The 23933-nt window shown below is 43.9% G+C and overlaps 2 protein-coding genes across 11 annotated transcripts in view; both read left to right on the top strand.

The window, feature by feature from the left end:
• LOC118676351 (U2 snRNP associated SURP domain containing) overlaps positions 1-1754 on the top strand; it is a 76550-nt gene extending 74796 nt beyond the window's left edge. For all 10 annotated transcript variants that reach the window (XM_036350136.1, XM_036350138.1, XM_036350132.1 and 7 more), the window contains one exon: positions 1243-1754. In XM_036350136.1, the coding sequence (XP_036206029.1) occupies positions 1243-1381 (139 nt within the window). In that variant the 3' untranslated portion in view covers positions 1382-1754. The remainder of the gene's footprint in view (positions 1-1242) is intronic.
• Positions 1755-18109: 16355 nt separating this feature from the next.
• Positions 18110-22261, top strand: LOC118675618. The gene is given in 6 exon segments (XM_036348488.1): positions 18110-19447; positions 19499-19672; positions 19675-19983; positions 19985-20351; positions 20774-20938; positions 21501-22261. Coding segments are annotated over 6 exon segments (3114 nt in total).
• The last annotated feature ends 1672 nt before the right edge of the window (positions 22262-23933 follow it).

Here is a 23933-nt window from a genome sequence, read left to right on the forward strand (position 1 = left end):
CACCAGTCTCATGACTAAAGCACAATAAGGCTTCCAACAAGTAAAGCCAGCCAAGAACTTTAACATCACATCCAGTGTTTCCTATGGGATAGGGATAGCTGCTTTACTTTTCATTCTGTTCTTTAGTTTCTATAGAACATTTTTTGATTTTTGTCAAGGCTGAAAAAAAAATACATCCTCCTTGCCTCCATATTTCTCCTGCAATCTTAATAGTGAGTTTTTGGGTAGAGACTTGTGAAAATAAACACCATTTCTTCAGTGTATAATTTAGTGTATACTTTTATTCTTGTAGTTCCAGAAAAGTGTTTCAGAAATGTTTTATTATCTGGTGTTATTTTCCTAGGAGCTAAAACTTATCCTCTAAAACTTTATTATTGTAACCATTTTTAGTAAAATCTTTATAAAATAGATAAGTTACTGGTATGTATGCGCACACACATACACATCAATACATTATTTGTTTTGGTAATCTTCATGAACAGTATTTACAAAATTGTGCTGTTTCACATAGTTCCCTTGAATGATACTGCAATAGTTGGATCCTTTTCCCTCAAGGAGATAGGCTACAAAGCTGTCTTCTGTTTAAAATGTTGTGAATGCTAGTAATTAGATGCCATTTTGAACTTTATCTTGTAGATTTAGAGGTTCAGACTTGGAGGTATATCACTAACTTGGGGAACTTATTAAAACTGCAAACCCCCAGTTCTGCCTTGAGATTTTGATTCAGTAGAGTGGTGTGGTAAGTCTTAGGATCCTGGCTTTTTAAGCAAGTGCACTATTTATTTATTTATTTATTTATTTATTTATTTATTTATTTATATGTGTGTATATATATACAATTTTATTTTTTAATTAATTTTTTACAGAGAGAAAGCGAGAGGGATAGAGTTAGAAACATAGATAAGCTGCCTCCTGCACACCTCCTACTGGGTATATGCCCGCAACCAAGGTACATGCCCTTGACCAGAATCGAACCTGGGACCCTTTAGTCCACAGGCCAACACTCTATCCACTGAGCCAAACCGGTTAGGGCAGCAAGTGCACTATTGATGACTGATGCAATGCACATGAAGTACAAAATCTGTGTGTGTGCGCGTAGGCAGAGTGTAGACCTGGGAAATTTGCAACCTTATGTATTTCAGTGACTTTTGTTGTGTTCAGTTAAAGCTCATTTTAGATAATTTAAGAAGTCAATTTTGATCACAGAGTACTGTGATAAATTGTTTTTGTTTGTTTCCTCAGATCACCATCTGGTTCAAGAACACCTAAAAGGTCTAGGCGATCACGGTCTAGATCCCCTAAAAAATCAGGGAAGAAATCCAGATCCCAGTCCCGATCTCCACACAGGTCTCATAAAAAGTCAAAGAAAAACAAACATTGACATACGTTTTTAAGATGCTGTCACTTATTGGAAATGCAATTTTGTTTTGTGCCTGAATGGTCTGTTTTAAAAAAAAATCAAATGAAAGAGCATTCCTGGGATTTTTGTTTGTTTATTTGTGAAGCATGTGTAACTGCATCTGTAGACCTGTCATTGTTTTATATTGTGTAAATTACTTTTTTTGTGGCTGTTTTCAAGATGAAATTATTGTGGTAATGAATTTCATCAGAAATGTGTATAATGGATCTGCTGGCAGTAGTAGTATTTTGTTTTAGAATGCTGTGACTTAGCAAAACTAATACAGATGTCTTCCCCCATTTTGTAGCTTTGGCAATTTGAATTAGATTTCAAATAAAATCTGAACAAAAAACCATGATGTTGTTTTTTTGCCCTATTGGTAACATCAAGTCCCTTAAAGTCCTTGTCCTACTAAGTGAGTTTAGCACTTCTGTTGTATTTGTATACCTAACACACTATACCTAGCTCCATTGTTCACGCAGCTAAAGTTTTATATTTACTAAGATGACCATAAAAATTAGGGAACCCGAGACTCCTATTTGGTAGGTTTGCAAGCCAATTTCTTTGATAAGGTTCTCTTGGGTAATACTAGTACCCAGAGGTCAAAAGATAAGGTGAATGTGGCTACAGTAAATTTACTTTTTCAAAGAAGCAATATGATTTCAGTACACTCAACCTATGTCCTGAGCAACTACTTATTATGAGGGAAAAATTAAATCTCCATCTTTTTATTTCATCCGTCATGAAAGAATTTTATTTTGAAAGCATTTTTCTAATAAGAATTGCCCATAGAATTAGTTGTTTGATAGTTGCCCCTTCATTTTTTATTTTTTTTAATCCTCACTGAGGATATTTTTCCATTGATTTTTAAGGAAAGTGCGAGGGAGGGAGAGAAACATCACTATGGAAGAGACACATCAATTAGTTGCCTCCTGCACATGCCCCAACTGGGCCAGGGATCCAGCCTGCAGAGCTGATAACTGAGGTACTTGCCCTTGACCCGAATCGAACCCATGACCCTTCAGTCTGCAGGCCAACACTCTATCCCCTGTGTCAAACCTGCCAGGGCGATACTTGCCCCTTTATAGCCCTCCGTAGGCTATCTTCAAAACCCTAGTGTTAGTAAATTTCTACAAGCTTCTGTTGAAAGTACCTTTGTTTTTGTGTGTGTGTGTGTGTTTTTAAAGATTTAGTTTTAGCTTTAAGTAAAGTTTAAAAATAAGATAGTTTTAAGGAAACTTAACATCCAATAGTTTGTAAATTCAGGGTGCAGAAAGTTGATTTAAACCATTTGCAGAGTTGAAATCTGTTATGCAGTGGGAGAAACATTGCTGCTGTCTAAGGAAGAAATAAGAAACCTTGTATGATGTTGATCACAGTATTGCTATAAATGTAATGTGATAAAGGGCTTTGTAAATGGAACCGACACTGCTCTTTTTGAATCTGTCTCCATTTCACATTTAGGCACCGTGATTTCATGGGGGGTTTTCCCCCTTAAAAGAGAGTAGAAAATGATCCCAAATAAGTTGTTTTGAGTTACTATGCTTTTTAAAAATATATTTTCAATTGTTTTACTTAATCTTGCCTAGTCACAAAATAAAATAAGTTGTACCCATTTTGGAGGGAGTTAGGTATATTAGCTGAGCAGTGAGGCATGCTATTTCCAAACTGGTCAAACCTACAATAGCTTTAGAAGTGAGCCAATCATATTATTTTACTTAGTGGTTCTTATCAACATGCAGTATTGCTTGGAAGTTATTCTTTTATTGTTCATTTTTTTGTTTGTTCATATTTTTTAATTTCTAAGTGTTGCTCAAAATAAACATGAACATTTGGTACTGGTTTTTAAAAACTACAAATACAGCCATTTAAAAAATTATCTTTTTTTTGCAAAAATTATAATGTTGAGTTTCTGCTGATTTGGGCATTCCATCATTCTCTGGTATCTATTATAGGCTTAGAAATAACTGAAGTCAGGTAACGATTTTGCCAGTCAAATTGCAAGGAATGCTTACTTCTATCTTAAAACATATCTGAGAGAAGTAGGAGTGAGTAGAAATTGTTAGGTCGGTTGTGGGTGCTTATTTGTAGTATTTTTTTCTACTGCAATGGGATTTAGCAGTTCTTTTAATGTGGAACCAGATACAGTGAACCTAGTTTATGTCACAGTGGGTAAGACTGGCTTCCTTTTGGATGCATGGGTGGGGATTGCTTGGTCTTGATAGAATATGTATTCTCTGAAGTTTGTTAATGTATGTATTAGATTGTATGGGATTTTTTTTTTCTGGAATTGCAATACTATTGTTAGATAAATTTTACTTACTGAGAAAATATCTAAAGTAAGCCTGTTTAATTCCCCATGGATTTCTATGAAAGTTTAAAGGGATCCAGAAATTGGTGAATATTAGCGGGGAGATAGTCTACCATATTTTTATAATAGCATATTGCATAATGCTAAATTGGTTAGCAAAATTTTTACAGGTTGACTAAAATGTTAGTAGGCAAGGCCTTCTAGTTACAGGAAATGCCCTGTTTTGCTGGCTCTGTGATAGACAGTTACTATTTTCTGCCATAGTTGTCTGCTCTTCTTATAAAGGGCGTGGTGTAAACCCTTTACCCTCTAACCTATTTATACACAGGTATTCTATACCAGGTTGGTCCTATCTAATAAAGAGGTAATATGCAAATTGACCATCACTCCAACACACAAGATGGCCAGCAGGGGAGGGCAACTGTGGGCGATCAGACCAGCAGGGGAGGGCAGTTGGGAGGGACCAGGCCTGAAAGGGAGGGCAGTTGTGGGCGATCAGGCCTGCAGGGGAGGGCAGTTAGGGGTGACCAGGCCGGCAGAGGAGGAAAGTTAGGGGTGACTGAGCCAGCAGGGGAGGGCAGTTATGGGCAATCGGGCCAGCAGGGGAGGAAAGTTAGGGGTGACCGGGCCAGCAGGAGAGGGCAGTGGGGCTGACCAGGCTGGCAAAGGAGGGCAGTTAAGGGCGACTAGGCCAGCAGGGTAGGGAAGTTGGGAGTGACCAGGCCCGCAGGGGAGGGCAGTTGGGGGTAATCGGGCCGGCAGGGTAACAGGTGTCGATCAGGCTGGCAGGGGAGTGGTTAGAGCAGGGTTGGGCAAACTTTTTGACTCGAGGGCCACAATGGGTTCTTAAACTGGACCGGAGGGCTGGAACAAAAGCATGGATGGCGTGTTTGTGTGAACTAATATAAATTCAGAGTAAACATCATTACATAAAAGGGTATGGTCTTTTTTTTATTTTAGTTTTATTCATTTCAAACGGGCCATAGTTTGCCCACGGCTGGGTTAGAGGATGATCAGGCTGGCAGGCAGAAGCGGTTAGGGGTATGCAGGCAGGCAGGCAAGCGGTTGAGAGCCAGCAGTCCTGAATTGTGAGAGGGATGTCCAACTGCCCGTTTAGGCCTGATCCCCCTAAACCGGCAGTCAGACATCCCTTGAGTGGTCCCAGATTGGAGAGGGTGCAGGCTGGGCTGTGGGACATCCCCTCCCATCCCTCCACCCCCACCCCTGTGCATGAATTTCATGCACCGGGCCTCTAGTCTATAATAATAAAAGTGTAATATGCTAAATAGACCAGTCTTTCTCCTGGTCGAAGCCGGGACTGCGAGGGAAGCCCGGGTCCTGGGTGCCTGCCGGCAGCCGGAGGAAAGCCTGGGTCCTGGGTTCCAGAGGGAAGCCGGTGCCAGCAGCTGGGGGAAGGAAGGCCTACTCTTGTACAAATTTCATGCATTGGGCCTCTAGTATCATAATCTCCCTCTATTTTACAAGTGAGAGAAAGGAAGTAAATGGGAGTCTATTTCTTACCAAAGAGAGACCTGTGATTGAAAGAATCATGTTTGGGAAATTTTTTTTTTACACTCTCTTTACTGTTAGTAAGTGTATGGGCATTTCTGAGCTGTAACATGTTGAGTACTTAGAGATTAAAGAACTAAACAAAAAGCCCTGACCCCAGAGAATGCTCTTATTTGTCTCAGAATGTTTTTGGCTTTCGAGATAAAGTTTGCAGAAGTTATAGCTTGACCTAATTTTTCTTCATTGCAGACCATTCCTGTGGGCTTACCCTGAGACTTTTATCCTAATTAAGGAATATCAGAGGGAGGAAAGATTTGTATTTTGCCCCCTAAACTTGGGTATTCTTGAGCACTTGAAAATATTTTTTAATACTAGTTGTGCCCTAGCTGGTTTGACTCAGTGGAGAGAACATTGGCCTGCAGATTGAAGGGCCCTAGGTTGATTCCAGTCAAGGGCACATGCCTGTGTTGCAGGCTCGGTCCCCAGTGGGGGGCGTGCAGGAGGCAGCTGGTCAATGATTATCTCTCATTGGTGTTTCTATCTCTCCCTCTCCCTTTCTGAAATCAATAAAAAAAATTTTAAAAAGCAAATAGTAAAAAAAAAAAAAAAAAAGGAAGAAATTCCAGTTGTGATCTAATTGAGGTTTATTAGAAACTAGAAGCCTGGTGCACAAAAATTTGTGCACTCGGGGGGGGGGGGGGTCCCTCAGTCCGGCCTGCGCCCATTTGCAGTCCAGGACCCCTTGGGGGATGTCCACCTGTCAACTTAGGCCCACTCCCCGGGGGATCAGGCCTAAGCTTACAGTCAGACATCCTTCTGGCAGCCAGGGAGCCCTTGGGGGATTTCCAACTAAACGCTTAGGCCCCCAAGGGATCGGGTCTAAACCATTAGTTGGGCTTTCTTAGTGCTGCCACAGAGGTAGGAGAGGCTCCTGCCACCACCTCTGTGCTGGCCAGCCATGAGCCAGCTTCTGGCTGAGTGGCACTCCCCATATTGAAGTGCACTGACCACCAGGGGGCAGCTCCTGCATTGAGCGCCTGCCCCCTGGTGGCCAGTGCGCATCATAGCAACCAGTCATTCTGCCGTTCAATCAATTTGCATATTAGCCTTTTATTATTATATAGGATGTCCCTATTTCCCCCCTTTTGCCCCCTCTACCCAGTTCTTGCCACCCATTTCTCTCTGGCCATCACCATACTGTTGTCTGTGTCCATGGGTTGTGCATATATTTTCTTTGGCTAATCCCTTCTTGAAATTCACTTCTTTAAATTTTTATTTTCAGATAAGTGCTTATAACTGCACTAGTATATATTTTCTATTATATCATTTAGAATTAAGATATTTTTAATTGAACCCTTGTAAATTTTAGCACAATTTAATAAATTATGCTAGAAGCAATTAGGAGATTTTTCATGTAATGCAGATACATTTCAATTAGTATTTTGTTTTTAATTTTTTAATATTTTAATTTGAAATAATCTCATACATGAAAAAAAAACTATAAAGTACTACAGCATATTATATGTACCCTTCACCCAATTTCTTAGGTGTTAATAATTTAAACATAACCATTATACAACTAACAAAATTTGGAATATATTTTTCTTATAATCTCTTTAATGTTACTTAATCCATTTACTTTGTTTTTTTTTGTTTTTTGTTTTTTTTTTAAATATATTTTATTGATTTTTTACAGATAGGAAAGGAGAGGGATAGAGAGTTAGAAACATCGATGAGAGAGAAACATCGATCAGCCGCCTCCTGCACACCCCCTACTGGGGATGTGCCCGCAACCCAGGTATATGCCCTTGACCGGAATCAAACCTGGGACCCCTCAGTCCGCAGGCCAACGCTCTATCCACTGAGCCAAACCAGTTTCGGCCATTTACTTTGTTTTTGTTAATCTTCACCCAAGGACATTTTTCCATTGAATTTTAGAGAGAGTGAAGGAAAAGGGAGAGACACATTGATTGGTTGCCTCCTGCACATGCTCTGATAGGGACTGGGGATCAAGCCAGCAACTGAGGTACATGCCCTTGACTGGAATAAAACCTGGGACCCTTCAGTCCACGGGCTAATGCTCTATCCACTGAGCAAAACAGGCTGCAACTTAATTCATTCACTTTAATCTATATGTGTCTTTATATTTAAAGTGGGTTTTGTTTTTGATTCACCCTCATAATCTGCCTTTTATTTTATTTTATTTTATTTTTTTTATTTATTTTTTTAAATATATTTTATTGATTTTTTACAGAGAGAAAGGGAGAGAGATAGAGAGTTAGAAACATCGATGAGAGAGAAACATCGATCAGCTGCCTCCAGCACATCTCCTACTGGGGATGTGCCCGCAACCCAGGTACATGCCCTTGACCGGAATCGAACCCGGGACCCCTCAGTCCGCAGGCCGACGCTCTATCCACTGAGCCAAACCGGTTTCGGCCATAATCTGCCTTTTAATTGGTGCATTTATGCCACTGACTTTCAGAGTGCTTACTGATAGAGTTACTGCCGTATCAGGCGGCTTCTGGGGCCGACCTGCGGCCCAGGATTGGATCCGATCAGGGGCGGCAGGCAGGCGGCTTCTGGGGCTTCCAGGGCCGGCCTGCAGCCTGGGATCGCGGCTTCTGTGGTCACACACAGGGGCCTGGATGGCGGCTTGCGCTGTCCTGCCCTGCCTGCAGTATGCAAATTAGCCACCATCTTTGTTGGCGGTTAATTTGCATATCGTGCTGATTAGCCAGTGGGGATGTAGTGAAGGTACGGTCAATTACCATGTTTGTCTATTCTTAGATAGGATATTCTGTACACATTTATCTCTGTAGTGGTGTAAATTCTGAAAAATTGTATGGCCATGGTAATAGTTTATCATTTTGATCATTCAAAATGAGAGCAAATTAATCTGTTTGCCAAAGTTGTTTAACCTAGTCTCAGATGACCACATAGAATGATTTTTTTAAAAATATATTTTTATTGATTTCGGAGAGGAAGGGAGAGGGAAAGAGAAACATTAATGATGAGAGAGGATCACTGATCAGCTGGCTCCTGCATGCCCCCTACTGGGGATCGAAGCCAGGCATGTGCCTTTGGCTGGAATCGAACGTAGGACCCTTTAGTCCACAGTCCACTGAGCCAAACCAGCTTGGGCCAGTATGATTTCTTTAGCAGAGAAAATTGTTTTTGAAAATAAATAGTACCACTTTTCTAAGACTATACATTTAAGAAATAAGAGCTTTTTTTTCTTTGTTGTTTTCCTCTTATACTAGTATTTTAATGGAAAAGCTAATTACAGAAAATTCTGTGTAGATACTAATGAAGGCATTAGTATAAGTTTAAAGGAACATGTGACTAAAAACTCAGCTTGGTTTATTCACACTCTATTTGCATGTTTTAGGATAGAGTTTTAGAGGTCTTTAATTCACTATATTTGTGGCTTTATTTTTTGTTACCAACTTCCCAGGACTTAGATAATGTACAGATGCAAATCCCAGGGGAAGTGCTATGATGACAAGACTGGGAACTACTGCTGCTCAAAGTGAGCCCTGTCCCAGGTGAGGATGTAACTGTGCTCCCTCAGTGCCACCACCTAAGCTTCCTGTACGTGGGTTATATGCATAACTGGGTGTCATATAGTTTTATAGTTGGAGAAGATGACCTCACTCATTTCACTTGTAATTATGCTTGGAGAATTGGTGATTTATCTTTTTACTTCAACAGGCTCTTATACATTTTACCTTTGGTGATTTTGAATATCAGGAAATACAGTTTTTCAGAAATGAAAATAATATATTTGAATCAGCTCAGCTAAAATGTTCTCCAGTAAGACAATTTCTTTTGGGTGAATTGATTCCATGATTTACTCACTCTTGATGTAAGGGTTAAGTGTATTTTAGAGCTGCTCTCCAGACTGTCACTTTATGGTTTTTCTACATAAAGATTATCTATTTACAGACAAAGGTTGTAGAATTCCCCTTTTGTTGTTTTTTGACTTTTGATTACTTTAATAAAAATATGTTCTTTTCATAGCAAACTATAGTCTGTTTCACATAATTTTCTCTGTATAGTTTTCTAGTGCCAGCCCAGCAACCATATCTAGTTTTTGGCAGCTTTCTTCCAAGAGAAGTAAGTGATGTGTCACCTTTACCAGTTGTAGCTAAAGTGTTACTACATTTCACATGTTTAAACTACAATAAAATATTTTCATGATAGATTATTCTCTTGATTATGAAATTTTATTATTGGTTCTCCCTTTTTTGAAGAGTTACTTTGTTTTATTTCATTGAGGAAAATTTAAAGCATACAATTTTAGAATTAATGCTCACCAACCTGCAAATATCAACCTATTAGTATTTATTTAAGTGTTTTTAAAGCATAACCACAGTATTATTACTGCATTAAAAATAATTCATTGTTTCCTTAAAATTAATTTCAATTGTAAAATACTCAACAAAATTTACCATTTTTAGGTATATAGTTCAAAAGTATTAAGTGTATTTACATTGTGCAGCCAGTCTCAACTTTTCATCTTACAAAATTAAAACTTTGCCTTAAACAATTCCACACTTTCCCCTACCTCTGGCAACCTCCACTTTACTTTCTGTGAGTTTGATTGCTCCTGATGCCTCACGTACATGGAGTCATAATATTTGACCTGTGACAGGCGAACTTCACTCAGCATGGTGCCCTCAAATCTCATTCATGTAGTAGCAGGTGCCCTGGCTCTCTTTTTAAAATCCACTTTTTTTCAAGCTTCTGTGTTTCCTTATAGATTTTTAAAAGAATTTTCCCAAAATGACATGTTAGTATTTTCTATTCTGAATAAAGTGTAAAGAAAAAAAAACGCCAAATATATATGCCACCTACTCCATACCACATTACCATTTTATCACTTTTTATATGGTTATGTATGATGTAATTTAATCTCAATACTTCTTAGCATGAGTACAAAATATATTTTCAAAGCAAACTATGTGATTTTGAAATAGTACTATATTAATGTCAGTGACCACGATAAATATTTTTTAGTTTTATTTATTGCCTGATGAAAAGGAAATGAAAATTTTGGCATTTAATAATTAAACTCAATGATTGGATTAGATATTCATTTTTGCTGTGGAGTCATATTTGGACTTAAATACCAGCTCTTCCTCACCATGATTTTTGAAGTCTTATTTTCTCTCATAAAATGGGGTGAATTAATGTGTGTTTATTATAAAGATGAAATCACATGTAAATTATCGGTACATGGTTGTCATGCAGTGGCATTTTAAAACAGAAACACTACAATTCCATGGCACTGATACCTTTAAAAGATACTTTCTTGTACTTGATTTGTACTTATCTAACAGATTTTACATTTGGGGATAGTTGGTTTATTGCACACTGACTATCATTTGTAATCTGCTTTCCCATCCTTCTGGACATTTGATTATTAATCTCCTTTGAGAAAAACTTATTAGGTGAATTTTTAAAAATATGTTTTATTGTCATTTATTGTAGAATTGCATAAACCAAAGTTCCTGAAAGGAAGCTCATAAAAGAAAATCCCAATGTAAACAGCTTAAATCAGATATATGTGGAGTGGAAAGAGCCTTGAGAATAGTATGAAATAAACTGCACTATATTTTTTTGTCCAAGTTCAAAGTAAAATAGAAAAATTTATACAAATTATCAGAGCTGAGCAACAATGTGAAATTTTCATGGACAGAAGACTCAAAAGAGGGTTAATGTGTAATTGAACTTGTATTTGTGTGTATTTGCAATTTAAAGGTTTTTTTTTCAGAACACAGAAATAAGAACTATACCCTAAAACTACTTTTAGAATAGAGAGCTGAAACTATAGAATTTGAAAAGGAAATTACACTGTAAATTCTGCTCAGGACATCTGTGAAGCTCTTTGGAGTTGTAGAAACTGCCCACACATGAGTTTGGGAAAACAAAGGTTTGATTTAAAACAGCCTTGGAAAAATAAAAAAATAAAACAGCCTTGACCTTCCATCTAGCAGAGACCTTGGCATTGAATTAAGTGTCTCTCTGCACTGCCACCAGCTGAAGCAGTTCTAGCACATGAAGTGGTATTAGATGATCCTTCTTGCTCAGTATATTTTGTTTTATTGCACTTCAGTAGTTATTGGGTGTGAGCAGCTTATTGAGAGTATTTAGGAGAATGCTTTCAGATGTTTTTTGACCATGTTAACATTTTAATAAAGGATTTGTCAAATTCTTCATTTATTTCTGGGAGAATAAATTTTTAGGGCCTAATAATAGTCCTTGATCATGGGGGTGTAGTGAGCTATCAAAACTAAAAGGTGTTCTAAGTAGATTTTTATCTTTATATTCTTCAATCACAATAGTTTAGCTAATGTGAATTTCGACTCAGTCTCAAGACCACATATGTGTACCACATAAGGGTTTTATAGGATGCTTATCCTCAACTCCTGATATATCCCATTTTAACAACGTTTCCTCCCCAGAAAAATCTGCAGCATGTTTAGCTCTGTGCCAAACCCTATAAATGTGTGAGAGTGACAAGCAGAAATCTCAAGTGCCCCTCAAGATACTGGTTTAATTTTGAACTGATTGTCCTAAAAGCATGATTCATTTTACTTACGTAGCAAGCAGATGTGAGAAAAGTCTTAAAGCTGGAATTTTTGTTGTTGTTGTTCTCCTGACATGAACTTGTCCAAGCCACTCAGGTTATTTTTTATTTTTACGTACTTTGTAATGAAACGGTATAGTCTTTATTTTTGTCTATCCTAATTAATAAAAGGCTAATATGCAAATCGACCAAATGGCGAACGACCGGTCGCTATGATGCGCACTGACCACCGGGGGCAGACGCTCAACGCAGAGCTGCCCCCTGGTGATCAGTGCACTCCCAGAGGGGGAATGCCTCTCAGCCAGAAGCCGGGCTCATGGCTGGCAAGAGCAGCAGAGGTGGCGGGAGCTTCTCCCACCTCCGTGGCAGCGGACTTCCCCCGAGGGCACAGGCCAGGCTGAGGGACCCCTCCCCCCCCCCCCCCCCCCAGTACACGAATCTCGTGCACTGGGCCTCTAGTTATATAATAAAATCTGACAGTGTGTGAAGAGTGAGAAAGATTTGGTGCTAAGATAAAGAATCACTCTGCCTGTTGTATATTTCAGAGTTTATAATATGCTAAGTTAGAATGCTTTCTTGTATTCTGCATCAGCGATCGTGATACTGTCCTAACTAGTCAAGAGTCATGCTTCCCTTCAAGTGCCATATCCTGTCACAACGGATTCAAAGTACTTAGCTATGCAGACCACCACCTCATAGCTTTCCTCATACCTCATATGTTCTTATATCACTTGGATTATAGGGGGAAAGCCATCAAGCTATTTTTAAGCACCTGAGTATACTAATACCTGCCCCTCTTTAGTCAGACTGGCCTTTGGTCAGTTTACCTTGATATGTTCTACAGGCACTCATTGGAGATCCAAGGCCCATGGACTTTGCAAAACTCCTTGACGGCTATGGAAGGTGGTTTCCTCTGTGGAGCATTCCTTTTTGATGAAGGTGGAGAAGAATAGAATGTACTTTTGGAGAAAATAGAGGACTTTCCTTGCCCTTCTTACCTCTTCTGATTTCATTCTAGTACTTCTTTTCCTCCCCATTTTTTCTGAAGTTTTCAGTTCTTTCCTTGCAGAATATTTTACAGGCAGGGTAAATATGCTAAACTATCTGATCGTGGCTAAAATGATATTTCTCTCTAAAGGATTAATTTGTACTGATTACTTTGGCCAAAAGCCCACTGCAGGAAGAAAGATGGGCAGGTGGGACATGAAATATAATCACTTCCATAATCGCATGGATGAACTAGTCAAACCTCAAGGATATTTTGGGTGGAATGTGATTTCTAAAGATAAACTTCTGACCATGATCATCTTTAATAAATCTGGACTAGCTCCTACAGGGCTTGAAAGGGAGACCATCCACAGAAGCGGAGTGCCTCCTTGAAAACCTAGTCCTCGCCGAAACCGGTTTGGCTCAGTGGATAGAGCGTCGGCCTGCGGACTGAGAGGTCCCAGGTTCGATTCCGGTCAAGGGCATGTACCTGGGTTGCGGGCACATCCCCAGTAGGAGATGTGCAGGAGGCAGCTGATCGATGTTTCTCTCTCATTGATGTTTCTAACTATCTCTCTCCCTTCCTCTCTGTAAAAGATCAATAAAATATATTTAAAACAAACAAAAAAAAGAAAACCTAGTTCTTTCTATTTTGTGGCCTAATAGGCCTTAGCCAACTAAAATGGTACCTGGTCTCCATAGACCCAGAAACTCCCTTAAGCCTTACACTATTGCAGCCTTCCATCACTTCTCAGCTGTGTGGCCTTGGTCAGGTTACATAACAAGAGGTGTTTTGAACCCAATTTTTCATCTGCAGTATGAGTGTGCCATCCACTTCACAGGGTTCATCAACCAGCGCAGCATCTGCTAGGCACCGGATACTTGTAGCTGCAGGGAATATACCAGTATGATTAAGAGTAGGACAGTCTAGTTATCCTTGATCATGGAATGTGCATATTAATGGGAGAAAGCAGACAAGAAAACCAAATGAAATATTTCAGATGGTAAAATGTACTGGGGGGGGGAAAGAGTGGTGAGACAAAATGGGTGAGGATTACCTCTTTAGATAGTGTAGTCAAAGAGGGCCTCATGGTGTTTGAGCTGAGACCTGAGTAATGAAGTGGAGCTGACTGTAGGGCACAGTGCTGCAGGCCCAGGTAGTGTGCTGGGCTGCATTATCTGGCGCTTCGGCCAGACGGGGCGCTCTGTGCTTTCTGTTCCTAAAACACATAGATAGGAATGTGCTGACATCAGGCCAGGCCTTGAGATATGGTCTCATGGCCCCTTCCCAGGATGCTGTACTCTCTGTTCCTAGAACACATAGATAGGAAGGTAGTCACTGTAATGATGCTGTACTGTGTCGGGAACTAAGGTTTTGTAACTTTGTGGTTTTTGCAAATAAAAACGCTGTAACTCCTGCAGTTAGCGCTGCAGTTCAGCCTCTGCTGCAGCAGGGTGCTGTAACTGTAGTCGCTGGCCAGCTTAATAAAGGCTCCTAAATTTTGATCTGAGTCCTGGAGGTCGTCTCCGTGGGTCACCCCATTACAATAGGTGCATGTATGGGTGTTTTAGGAGGGGTGGGGCAGTGTTGGTGTTCAGAGGAATGGACAGCAGTCAGTGAGGAGAGGAAAGTGTTGCATACCATGAGGTTAAGTAGAACTGGACATTTTAAGCAAGGAAAGTGGAGTCATTACAGATCATGGCCACTGCCAAGAGCATGGGAGAGGGGCAGGAGGAGAACTAGGAGCCAGTGAGGAAGCTGTTGGCTGTGAAGAGTCAATAGGATCATATAAATAAGAGGTGTTACCCCAAGCACATAGCAGCTTCCTAATAACTAATCCAACCTCTCCTCTTATTTTCTTGGCTCTTGTATTCATCCTAAGATTAATTTCACTTCACTCTTAAACACATCTAATCAAATCAGGATACAGCACCCTGTGGCTCCAAGGCTGGCCTCTGAGGAAATTATAAATGACTAGAGAGCACTGCAGGGTGTTAATAGGTGCTGCTTGGAAAAAGATGTGTAATCAAGTTGAGAAATGGCTTCTTTGCAGTAACACATCTCAGAACCTTGAATTTGTACTGTGTACTCCCAGGTAGGAGACGACTTATCGTATTTCCCAAACTTACCTGTCCAAGAAAGGAGGGGTGTTATCCAAGGCGTCCCTTGAGATAAACTTAACCGTGTAGGTATTCGGACATTCGGACATTTTAACACGTTAAGCGCCCAGCCTATTTTGTCTTCGGGACGGAAAGTATAGTGTCAGTCACCGGTGATTGACATGGCGCTTGTGTTAAGTAGTTGCTAGTGAAGAGAATACTCTAAGCCAGCAGGACCGAGGGCAGGCTTAACACTTAGGATCATTAAGAGCTATCGGGAGGAAATAGGCCACACAAGATTTATTATGCAGTTGCTAAATCACACAGCACACTTTATTTTACTCACATATAAGGTCCTTGCGCCGTGGGTACGAGCTTAAAAGGGATCCCAGGGTCTGGTGGCTTCCTCCGAGCGACATCGTCTCTGTGGGCTGGTGTGTCGGTCCCAGCAGGGTGAGGAGAGGGCCAGCGTACCTGACCGAGATCCGGGCATCCGGGGGAGAGAGCGTCCCTCGGAAGCGGATTGAATCAGAGGCTCGGCTGTTCGTCTGCCCTCAGGTGTGGAGCGGGAGGACTGCACCCGGACTGGGGGCTATCAGCGAAGGCAAGCTTCCAGCGATTGAGCCACCAGCCAGGCGCAGGAATCAACGCGATCAGCGAAGACACGTGTCCAGCGATCAAGCGAGAGATCACCGAATGTCTCTTCCGACCCCTTTTTATAGCTCGTCTGTCAACCCAGGGCAGTCCAGGTTCTTGTAAACAAAATACGGTTTTACATAGGTTTCTTATGGCATTATCAGTAAACAACTCCACTCTGCACTCTGTGCAGGAGGGGGAATACACTCTCTTGCTTATCTAAGTTGAATACACACAGCTCTTGCAGTAAGAGGTTACAAGTTAAAGTCCAGGGTTTTTCTCTACCCAATTTCAAAACACTTCAAAACAAATACAGAATATTATTCTAATGCATTTATATTTCTAATAACACTATCTAGGTTATTATTCTATCCTAATACATTACCTGAACTCAGAGGGCTATAGTTCCACTGAGCATGCTTGGGAACGTCTTTCAAATTGTGACTGTGAAACAGGAATTTGTTAATGTAAAAAAACATTCAAGCCTGTAAAGAATTTTTGTGAGTTTATTTGAGCCAAACTGTCGACATATGCTGGGAAGCAGAACCTTAATGAATTGAGATAATGCTCTGGAGAATGGTGGGTTACATCTGTATTTACGGTATACATTGCAATCAAAGAAAAGGGATGCAGGGGAATTACATGAAATCTATTGGTGATAGACTAGAGAGGTGGGAGAAAGCAAAGCAGGGAAACCCCTGGGATTGGATAAAAAGTAAAATGATAGTCCCATAGTTAGGTGGGTGCAGGAACAATTAACATGATAATGAAGGAATTTGTGGTATCTGTCCTGGCGCCCAGCACATTAGATTGTGTCCCAAGGGGTCCAAGAAAAGGGAAGTTACAAGTTACCCTGACATTTCAGGGTAACTGAACTCCCGGGCCCTGCTTCCTTGGGGACAGCAAACCTTGGACAAAGTCAGCTAACATTAAGCACCTATTTTATGTCAGTCACTTTTCTAACTTTTATATGGAGCTCATTTAACCCTTATAAAAACTGTATGCAGTAAGGATAGGGCTAAGTTTATTTTGATGAGGAAACAGGCACAGAGGGGATACAAACTTGCCCAAGGCAGAGCCAAGATTGGAACATCCCACAAAACCCAGTCAGGCCTGCATTTCAGTTGCATGTTATATTCCTCCAGGGGTGTTAAAAAGGCTCAGATGACTCCTTGCCCATCCATCCTGCAACTTGAAGTGTTAACTATTGGGACACTCCATCCTTTTGTTCAAAACTTATTTAAGTGTTCTCTGAGAGGAACATTTACTATCAAGTAAGGCTTTGGGGCAGAGAGCAGGGGGACATTTAGGCACTAGGGGACAAGGGGAGAAAGTGAATGATCACCAGGCAGGAAGGCAGTCTTCATTTCACATTTGGTAGACCTACTCCTTCAGCAGTCGGACCCATTGCAGTCCGTATGCTAGTCAGTGAGGGGTGCTTCTCTTTCCCCCTCACCATTGGGAACTGGAAGGAGTTGAGAGTGTAGCCAAGGGGAGAGGCCAAGAGAAGGAATCATTTCTTCGTTCAGCTTCGTTTTATCTTCTTATTGAAGTGTAACAGTGATTTTTCTCAAATGAAACACATGAACAGTCTTTAGCCAGATCAACAATATTACTGAAAGGACAAAGCGGGACTGACTATCCTCCATCTTGTAAAGCTGGGTCCCCAACCTGACCTCCCTACTGGGAGTAACCACAGGAATGCTAGAAATGTCCCAACTCCCCAACCACAACCTGAGTGGACTAATGACGTTCCAAAAACGCGGCTAAGGTCCAAATTAGGCTATACCATAGGATGCTCCTTGTGCGCCACCCTTGACCAATCAGGAGGTAGCGGGGTATGGCTCAGGCCCAGGAATGCGTTAGTCATTTCCTGCCCTTTGTGCTGTAAGTCCCTGCTGTAAGACCCTGCTGAAAAACCTGGAATAAAACCCTGACCTGAAACTGACCAGTCACTGTCACCCACGTCACCCACCTAAGCCCACCCAAATGACTAGCCCTATAAAATCTTTGTTCTCTGGGGGCTCGTCTCTCTTCACATGCTGCCGTTGTGTCAGTGGAGCAGAGGGACCGAGCCCGGCTTGAATAAAGGCTCTTTGCTTTTGCATTGGACTTGGCTCCCTAGTGGTCTGTCTTTGGGGATCTTGAAATCTGGGCATAACATTTGGGGGCTCGTCCGGGATCCCCAAAACCCACGAGGGACCCCAACCTGGAGAGCCTGACTGACCACGGTAGGTGTCTGTGTGTTGTGTGTTCTGTCCTGTGTGAGCTCATTTCTGAAATTCTGGTCGTGCCCGAAGCAGTCTAGGTGGACGCACTGGAGGACCCCGGGTGGGAGGAGTTGGAAGACATTCCGATCCTCCTTCAGGAGGGACGTGGAATCCCCTCATGAAGGACGTGGATTCCCCTCGAGGATCTGAGACGAGGTGGGTCGCTCCCGCCGGTTGGCGCATGGCCATCGTCTAGCTTTCAGTTTTGTTTCTGCGGAGTAGGAAGGCTGTTTTGGGGGGATTTTTGTTTGTCTGTTTCTGTGTTTTTCTGTTTTATTCTGTGGACTTACTGGACAGACATTATGGGACAGACTCAGACTACTCCTTTAAGTATTATGATTGATCATTTCAAAGAGGTTAAGGGAAGGGCTAACAACCTCAATGTGGAGGTACAAAAGAGCCGGTGGCAGATTTTCTGTTCCAGCGAGTGGCCAGCTTTCAACATTGGATGGCTGCCAGAGGGAACTCTCGATCTCCCTACCATCCGCTGGGTCAGGGATGTCATCTCCTGGCCGAAGGGGAGTCATCCTGATCAACTCCCTTACATTACTATTTGGCAGGACCTTGTGGAGGACCCACCCTCTTGGCTTAAGCCCTTCCTAGCCCCGTGCCCTCTCGAGCCAAGACCTATTCTTGCCTTGCAGGAAACGGAGAAGAAAAAGGAGGAGAAGAAAGTCACCCCGCCATCAGCTCCCCTCTACCCTGTCTTTCAGGGGGGAACTGAAGAAGAACTAATTTTTCCTCCCCTGTATCAGCTCCCTAGGGTGCCAGAGAGACCCGACCTTCCCCCATCAGGGGAAGCAGACGCTGCCCCGAGAGTGGTTGGAGGAGGAGTTCCGGGAGGGGTTTGGGGAGGAGTTCCAGTGGGAAGCCCGCCCTTGACTAGACAAAGGGCTCAGATGGAGCAGTCTGCCCTGGCCGCCGACTCCACTATTAAGACTCTGCCTTTGCAAACCGTGGGCCCCCCAGATGCGGATGGCAATCAGCCCCATCACTGTTGGCCTCTCGCCACTAGTGACCTTTACAACTGGAAGGTTCAGAATCCTAAGTTCTCTGAGAAGCCGGTGGGACTTATTGATTTGTTAGACTCTGTACTTTTCACCCACCAGCCTACATGGGACGACTGCCAGCAGCTTTTACAGGTCCTGTTCACAACTGAGGAGAGGGAAAGAATCCTCAATGAGGCCCGGAAAGTGGTTCCAGGCGTGGACGGGAACCTAACCACCAACCAGGCCCAGATAGATGTCTCTTTTCCCTTAACTAGGCCTGAATGGGATTTCAACATGGCAGAAGGTAAGGAGAGGCTCCGGGTCTACCACCAGACTCTAATGGGGGGTCTCTGAATGGCTGCTAGGAAGCCCACTAATTTTGCCAAGGTAGGAAATGTTCAGCAGGAAAGGGATGAGTCTCCAGCTGCCTTTTTAGAACAGATCATGGAGGCATACCGCACCTATACCCCCATGGATCCAGAAGCTCCTGAGAGTAAAGCAGCTGTAATCATGAGTTTTGTGAACCAATCAGCTGCAGACATTAGAAAGAAGCTGCAGAAAGTAGATATATTAGGAGAAAAAAGTCTGCAGGACTTGCTGGAGGTAGCCGAGAAGGTGTATAACAACTGGGAGCCTCCTGAAGATAAACAGGCTCGCGCCATGGTGGCTGCCAGTGACAAGCAAACCTGAAACCTGGTCAAGATTCTGCTAGCCACCACCGTGGACTCCCCTGAAGAATGGAACTGCCGCCTTTGCCGACTTGCCAATAACCAGGAGGAAGTTAAGGAGGCCGCCCAGGGTGGGAGAAGAAGGCTGCAGAAGAATCAGTGTGCTTACTGCAGAGAGATAGGGCACTGGGTCCAAAGAAGGCCGGCGGGAAGGGAAGCAAGACTGACTGAGTGAAAATCTTAGAGCTGGAAGAGCTGAGTGATTAGGGGAGTCGGGGTTCAGACCCCTTCCCCAAGCCCAGGGTAACTCTTAGAGTGGAGGGGACCCCTGTTGACTTCCTTGTCGACACTGGAGCACAACATTCGGTCCTCCGCACACCTCAGGGGAAGCTAGCCAATAAGAAGTCCTGGGTACAAGGGGCAACTGGTATGAGCCAGTATTCATGGACTACCTGAAGAACGGTAGATCTAGGAACGGGCTGGGTATCCCACTCCTTTTTGGTGATTCCAGAATTCCCTTACCGGTATGCCACTATTAGGACGGGACTTACTAACCAAGATTGGAGCCCAGATAACTTTCAGACAAGGGGGGCCTCAGGTCACTGATGGCAAAGGCCACCCCATCCAGGTTTTGACCCTGAGACTAGAGGATGAGTACCGCCTCCACCAGGGGCCATCCCCAGTAGAAAGCAACATGGACAGATGGCTACAAGAATTCCCCACAGCTTGGCCAGAGACGGGGGGTGTAGGACTAGCCACTCACAGGACCCCAACCCTGGTAGAGCTAAAACCAGAAGAAGGCCCAATAAGAGTCAAGCAGTATCCTATGTCTCAGGAGGCCGGGAAGGGAATCCAAGCCTCACATCCAGAGACTGCGAAGCCTAGGGGTACTAGTTCCCTGCCAATCTGCCTGGAACACCCCCCTCCTGCCAGTCAGGAAGCCTCACACGAATGACTACTGACCAGTACAGGACCTCCGGGAAGTAAATAAAAGAGTCATGGATATACACCCAACTGTTCCCAACCCATATACTCTCTTAAGCTCTTTGGCACCCTCTAGAGCAGGGGTGGGCAAACTTTATGACTCGAGGGCCACAATGGGTTCTTAAACTGGACTGGAGGGCCAGAACAAAAGCATGGATGGATTGTTTGTGTGAACTAATATAAATTCAAAGTAAACATCATTACATAAAAGAGTATGGTCTCTTTTTCAATAGTTTTATTCATTTCAAATGGGCCAGACCTGGCCCGCGGGCTGTAGTTTGCCCACGGCTGCTCTAGAGTCTGGTACACAGTATTGGACTTAAAGGATGCCTTCTTCAATCTGCTGTTGGCGCCTCAAAGCCAACCCTTATTGGCTTCGAATGGCACGACCCGGATGAGGGCTACAGTGGACAATTAACCTGGACACGATTGCCCCAGGGGTTCAAGAATTCACCCACCATCTTCAACGAGGCACTACACGAGGACCTGGGTGAGTACAGGAGGGAGCACCCGGCCTCACTGTCCTCCAGTACGTAGATGACATCCTGATTGCTGCCGACACGGCCGAGGACTGTGAGCAGGGGACCTGGAATCTGCTGGCCACCTTAGGGTACCTTGGGGACCTTAGGGTACCGGGCATCTGTGAAGAAGGCTCAGATATGCATAGAGGGTAAGTTACCTGGGATACATCCTAGAGGGCAGACAGCAGCGGTTGTCAGATGCCAGAAAAGAGACTGTCCTGAAAATCCCTACCCCCACCTCCCGAAGGGAAGTAAGGGAATTCCTAGGATCAGCCGGCTACTGCCGCCTCTGGATACCGAGTTTTGCTGAGATCACCAGGCCCCTATATGAAGCTACCAAGGAGGGGAGGGCGTTTGGATGGACTGAGGAAGAAGAGACTGCCTTTAACCAGATAAAGAAAGCCCTTTTTGCTGCTCCAGCCCTGGGCCTGCCAGACATTACAAAGCCCTTCCGCCTCTTTGTAGACGAACGCAAGGGAATAGTGAAGGGGGTTTTAACTCAAGCCTTAGGCCCCTGAAGCTGTCCAGTAGCGTACTTGTCTAAGAAGCTGGATGCAGTAGCTGCCGGCTGTCCGCCATGCCTAAGAATTATTGTGGCAACCGCGCTCTTAGTCAAGGATGCTGACAAACTGACCCTGGGGCAGGAAATCTGGATCACAACCCCGCATGCCATTGAGGGAGTCCTAAAACAGCCTCCTGACAGATGGATGAACAATGCACGTATGACCCACTATCAGAGCCTCCTACTCAACCCTCCTAGAGTGCGATTCCACCCTAATGGGGCCCTTAACCCCGATACTTTGCTGCCTGACCCCAACTTAGATGCCCCACTACATGACTGTGTGGGAATCCTAGAGCAACTACATGGATTCCGAAAGGACCTGACCAACCGGCCCCTCCCAGATGCTGAGGCCACTTGGTTCACGGATGGGAGCAGCTTCATACGGGATGGGCACAGGTATGCGGGGGCAGCAGTGGCCACTGAAACGGACACTGTATGGGCAGAGGCTCTACCCTCCGGGACGTCAGCCCAGCAAGCAGAGCTTGTCGCCCTCACTAAGGCGCTGACCCTGGGAGCTGGAAAACAGCTGTACATCTACACAGATAGTCGTTATGCGTTTGCCACAGCTCATGTTCATGGGGCAATCTATCAGGAGAGGGGGTTACTGACGGCAGAAGGGTGGACTATAAAGAATAAGCAGGAGATACTCAAACTGCTTACAGCCTTATGGCTTCCTGCCAAGTTAGCCATTATCCACTGCCAAGGGACCAGAAGACAGACGACCCGGTAGCAAGAGGTAACTAGAAGGCTGACCAGGCAGCCAAGGCAGCGGCCCTTACTTCGGTCCCCACCATGGCCCTACAACTACTGGACCCAGAGGACCCAGTTTTACCAGCCCAGCCCAGATACTACCAGGAGGAGTTGCAGCGGATCAGGAAACTTCCCCTAGCCCAGGAGATAAAGGGATGGTGGTATACACCGGACAAGGAGCTCATATTGCCGGACCGGCTCGGAGTCTCAGTGTTAGGACCCATGCACTGGTCCACCCACCTGGGGACCCGGAAATTAAAGGACTTAATCCAGCATGCCGGAATCAAGATTCATCAACAAGACTCCAAAATAAATCAAATTGTATAAGACCTGCCAACTCACGAACACAAGGGCCGGGTCGAGTGAAAAAGGAACCAGGCTCAGAGGAACCAAGCTGGGGGCTCAATGGGAGATAGACTTCACTGAGATCAAGCCAGGGAAGTATGGTTACAAATATCTTTTAGTATTTGTAGACACCTTTTCCGGACGGGTAGAGGCATACCCAACCAAGCATGAAACAGCTCAGACGGTAGCCAAGAAACTGCTAGAAGACATCCTACCCAGGTATGGATTTCCTGCTATGATAGGGTCAGACAACGGACCAGCTTTTATTTCACAGGTAACAGAGGCAAAAGCCAAGGCTATAGGGGCAGATTGGAAATTGCATTGTGCTTATAGGCCCCAAAGTTCAGGGCAGGTAGAAAGAATGAATAGAACTCTAAAAGAGACCCTTACCAAATTAACCATGGAGACTGGCGGGGACTGGGTGACTCTCCTTCCGTATGCCCTTTACCAGATGAGGAACTCCCCTTACACCCTGGGTTTTACTCCCTACGAGATCATGTTTGACAGGCCACCCCCTATCATTACTAACCTTAAAGCTGAACTTCTTGCTGAATTTGAAAATCAAGAAATATCTTTTCTCTTAAGAGGGCTCCAGAGGGCGCACGAGGACATTTGGCCACGCCTCCATGCCATCTACGAGGCTGGCCCAACCCCGACGCCTCCTTAGTACAGACCGGAAGACTGGGTGTTCGTCAAGAGGCACTGCCGGGAGACCCTTGAGACACGTTGGAAGGGCCCCTACGTCACAGTGCTGACTACACCCACCGCTCTCAAGGTAGACGGTGTCGCTACCTGGGTTCATCATACCCACATCCGCCCAGCTGATCCCTCTGCAGTCCGGGAGGACCTCATCAAACAATTGAGCCTCGATCCCAATCAGCACAACCCGCTCAAGCTCAAACTACGGCGCATTCGACCCGCCTAATGTTGGTAACTCTGTTGACTCTGTTCGCTGTCGCCCATGCTGCCGAGAGTCCTCACACCCCTTACGATCTTACCTGGCAGATCATAGACACCAGCTCGGGGACAGTACTTAATCAGACTTCCCAACTTCATCCCAAGGATGCATGGTTCCCAGAGCTCCGAGTAGACCTCCAGACCCTTTTCACCGGAAGACTCCATGGAATAGACATCAGGTGGCGGAACCTTCATTTTTATATTTGCCCTGGGCACTCGCGGACGTGGACCCTGACTTGCACACAAAACTCATGTGGGAGCGTGGTAGACTACTTCTGCACCTCCTGGTCATGTGTCTCGACTGGGCACACCTGGTGGACTCCCCCAAGAACCGGTGACCTAATCACCGT

The sequence above is a fragment of the Myotis myotis genome, unplaced genomic scaffold (genome assembly GCF_014108235.1).
Source record: "Myotis myotis isolate mMyoMyo1 unplaced genomic scaffold, mMyoMyo1.p scaffold_m19_p_2, whole genome shotgun sequence".
In the NCBI taxonomy this organism is placed as follows: domain Eukaryota; kingdom Metazoa; phylum Chordata; class Mammalia; order Chiroptera; family Vespertilionidae; genus Myotis; species Myotis myotis.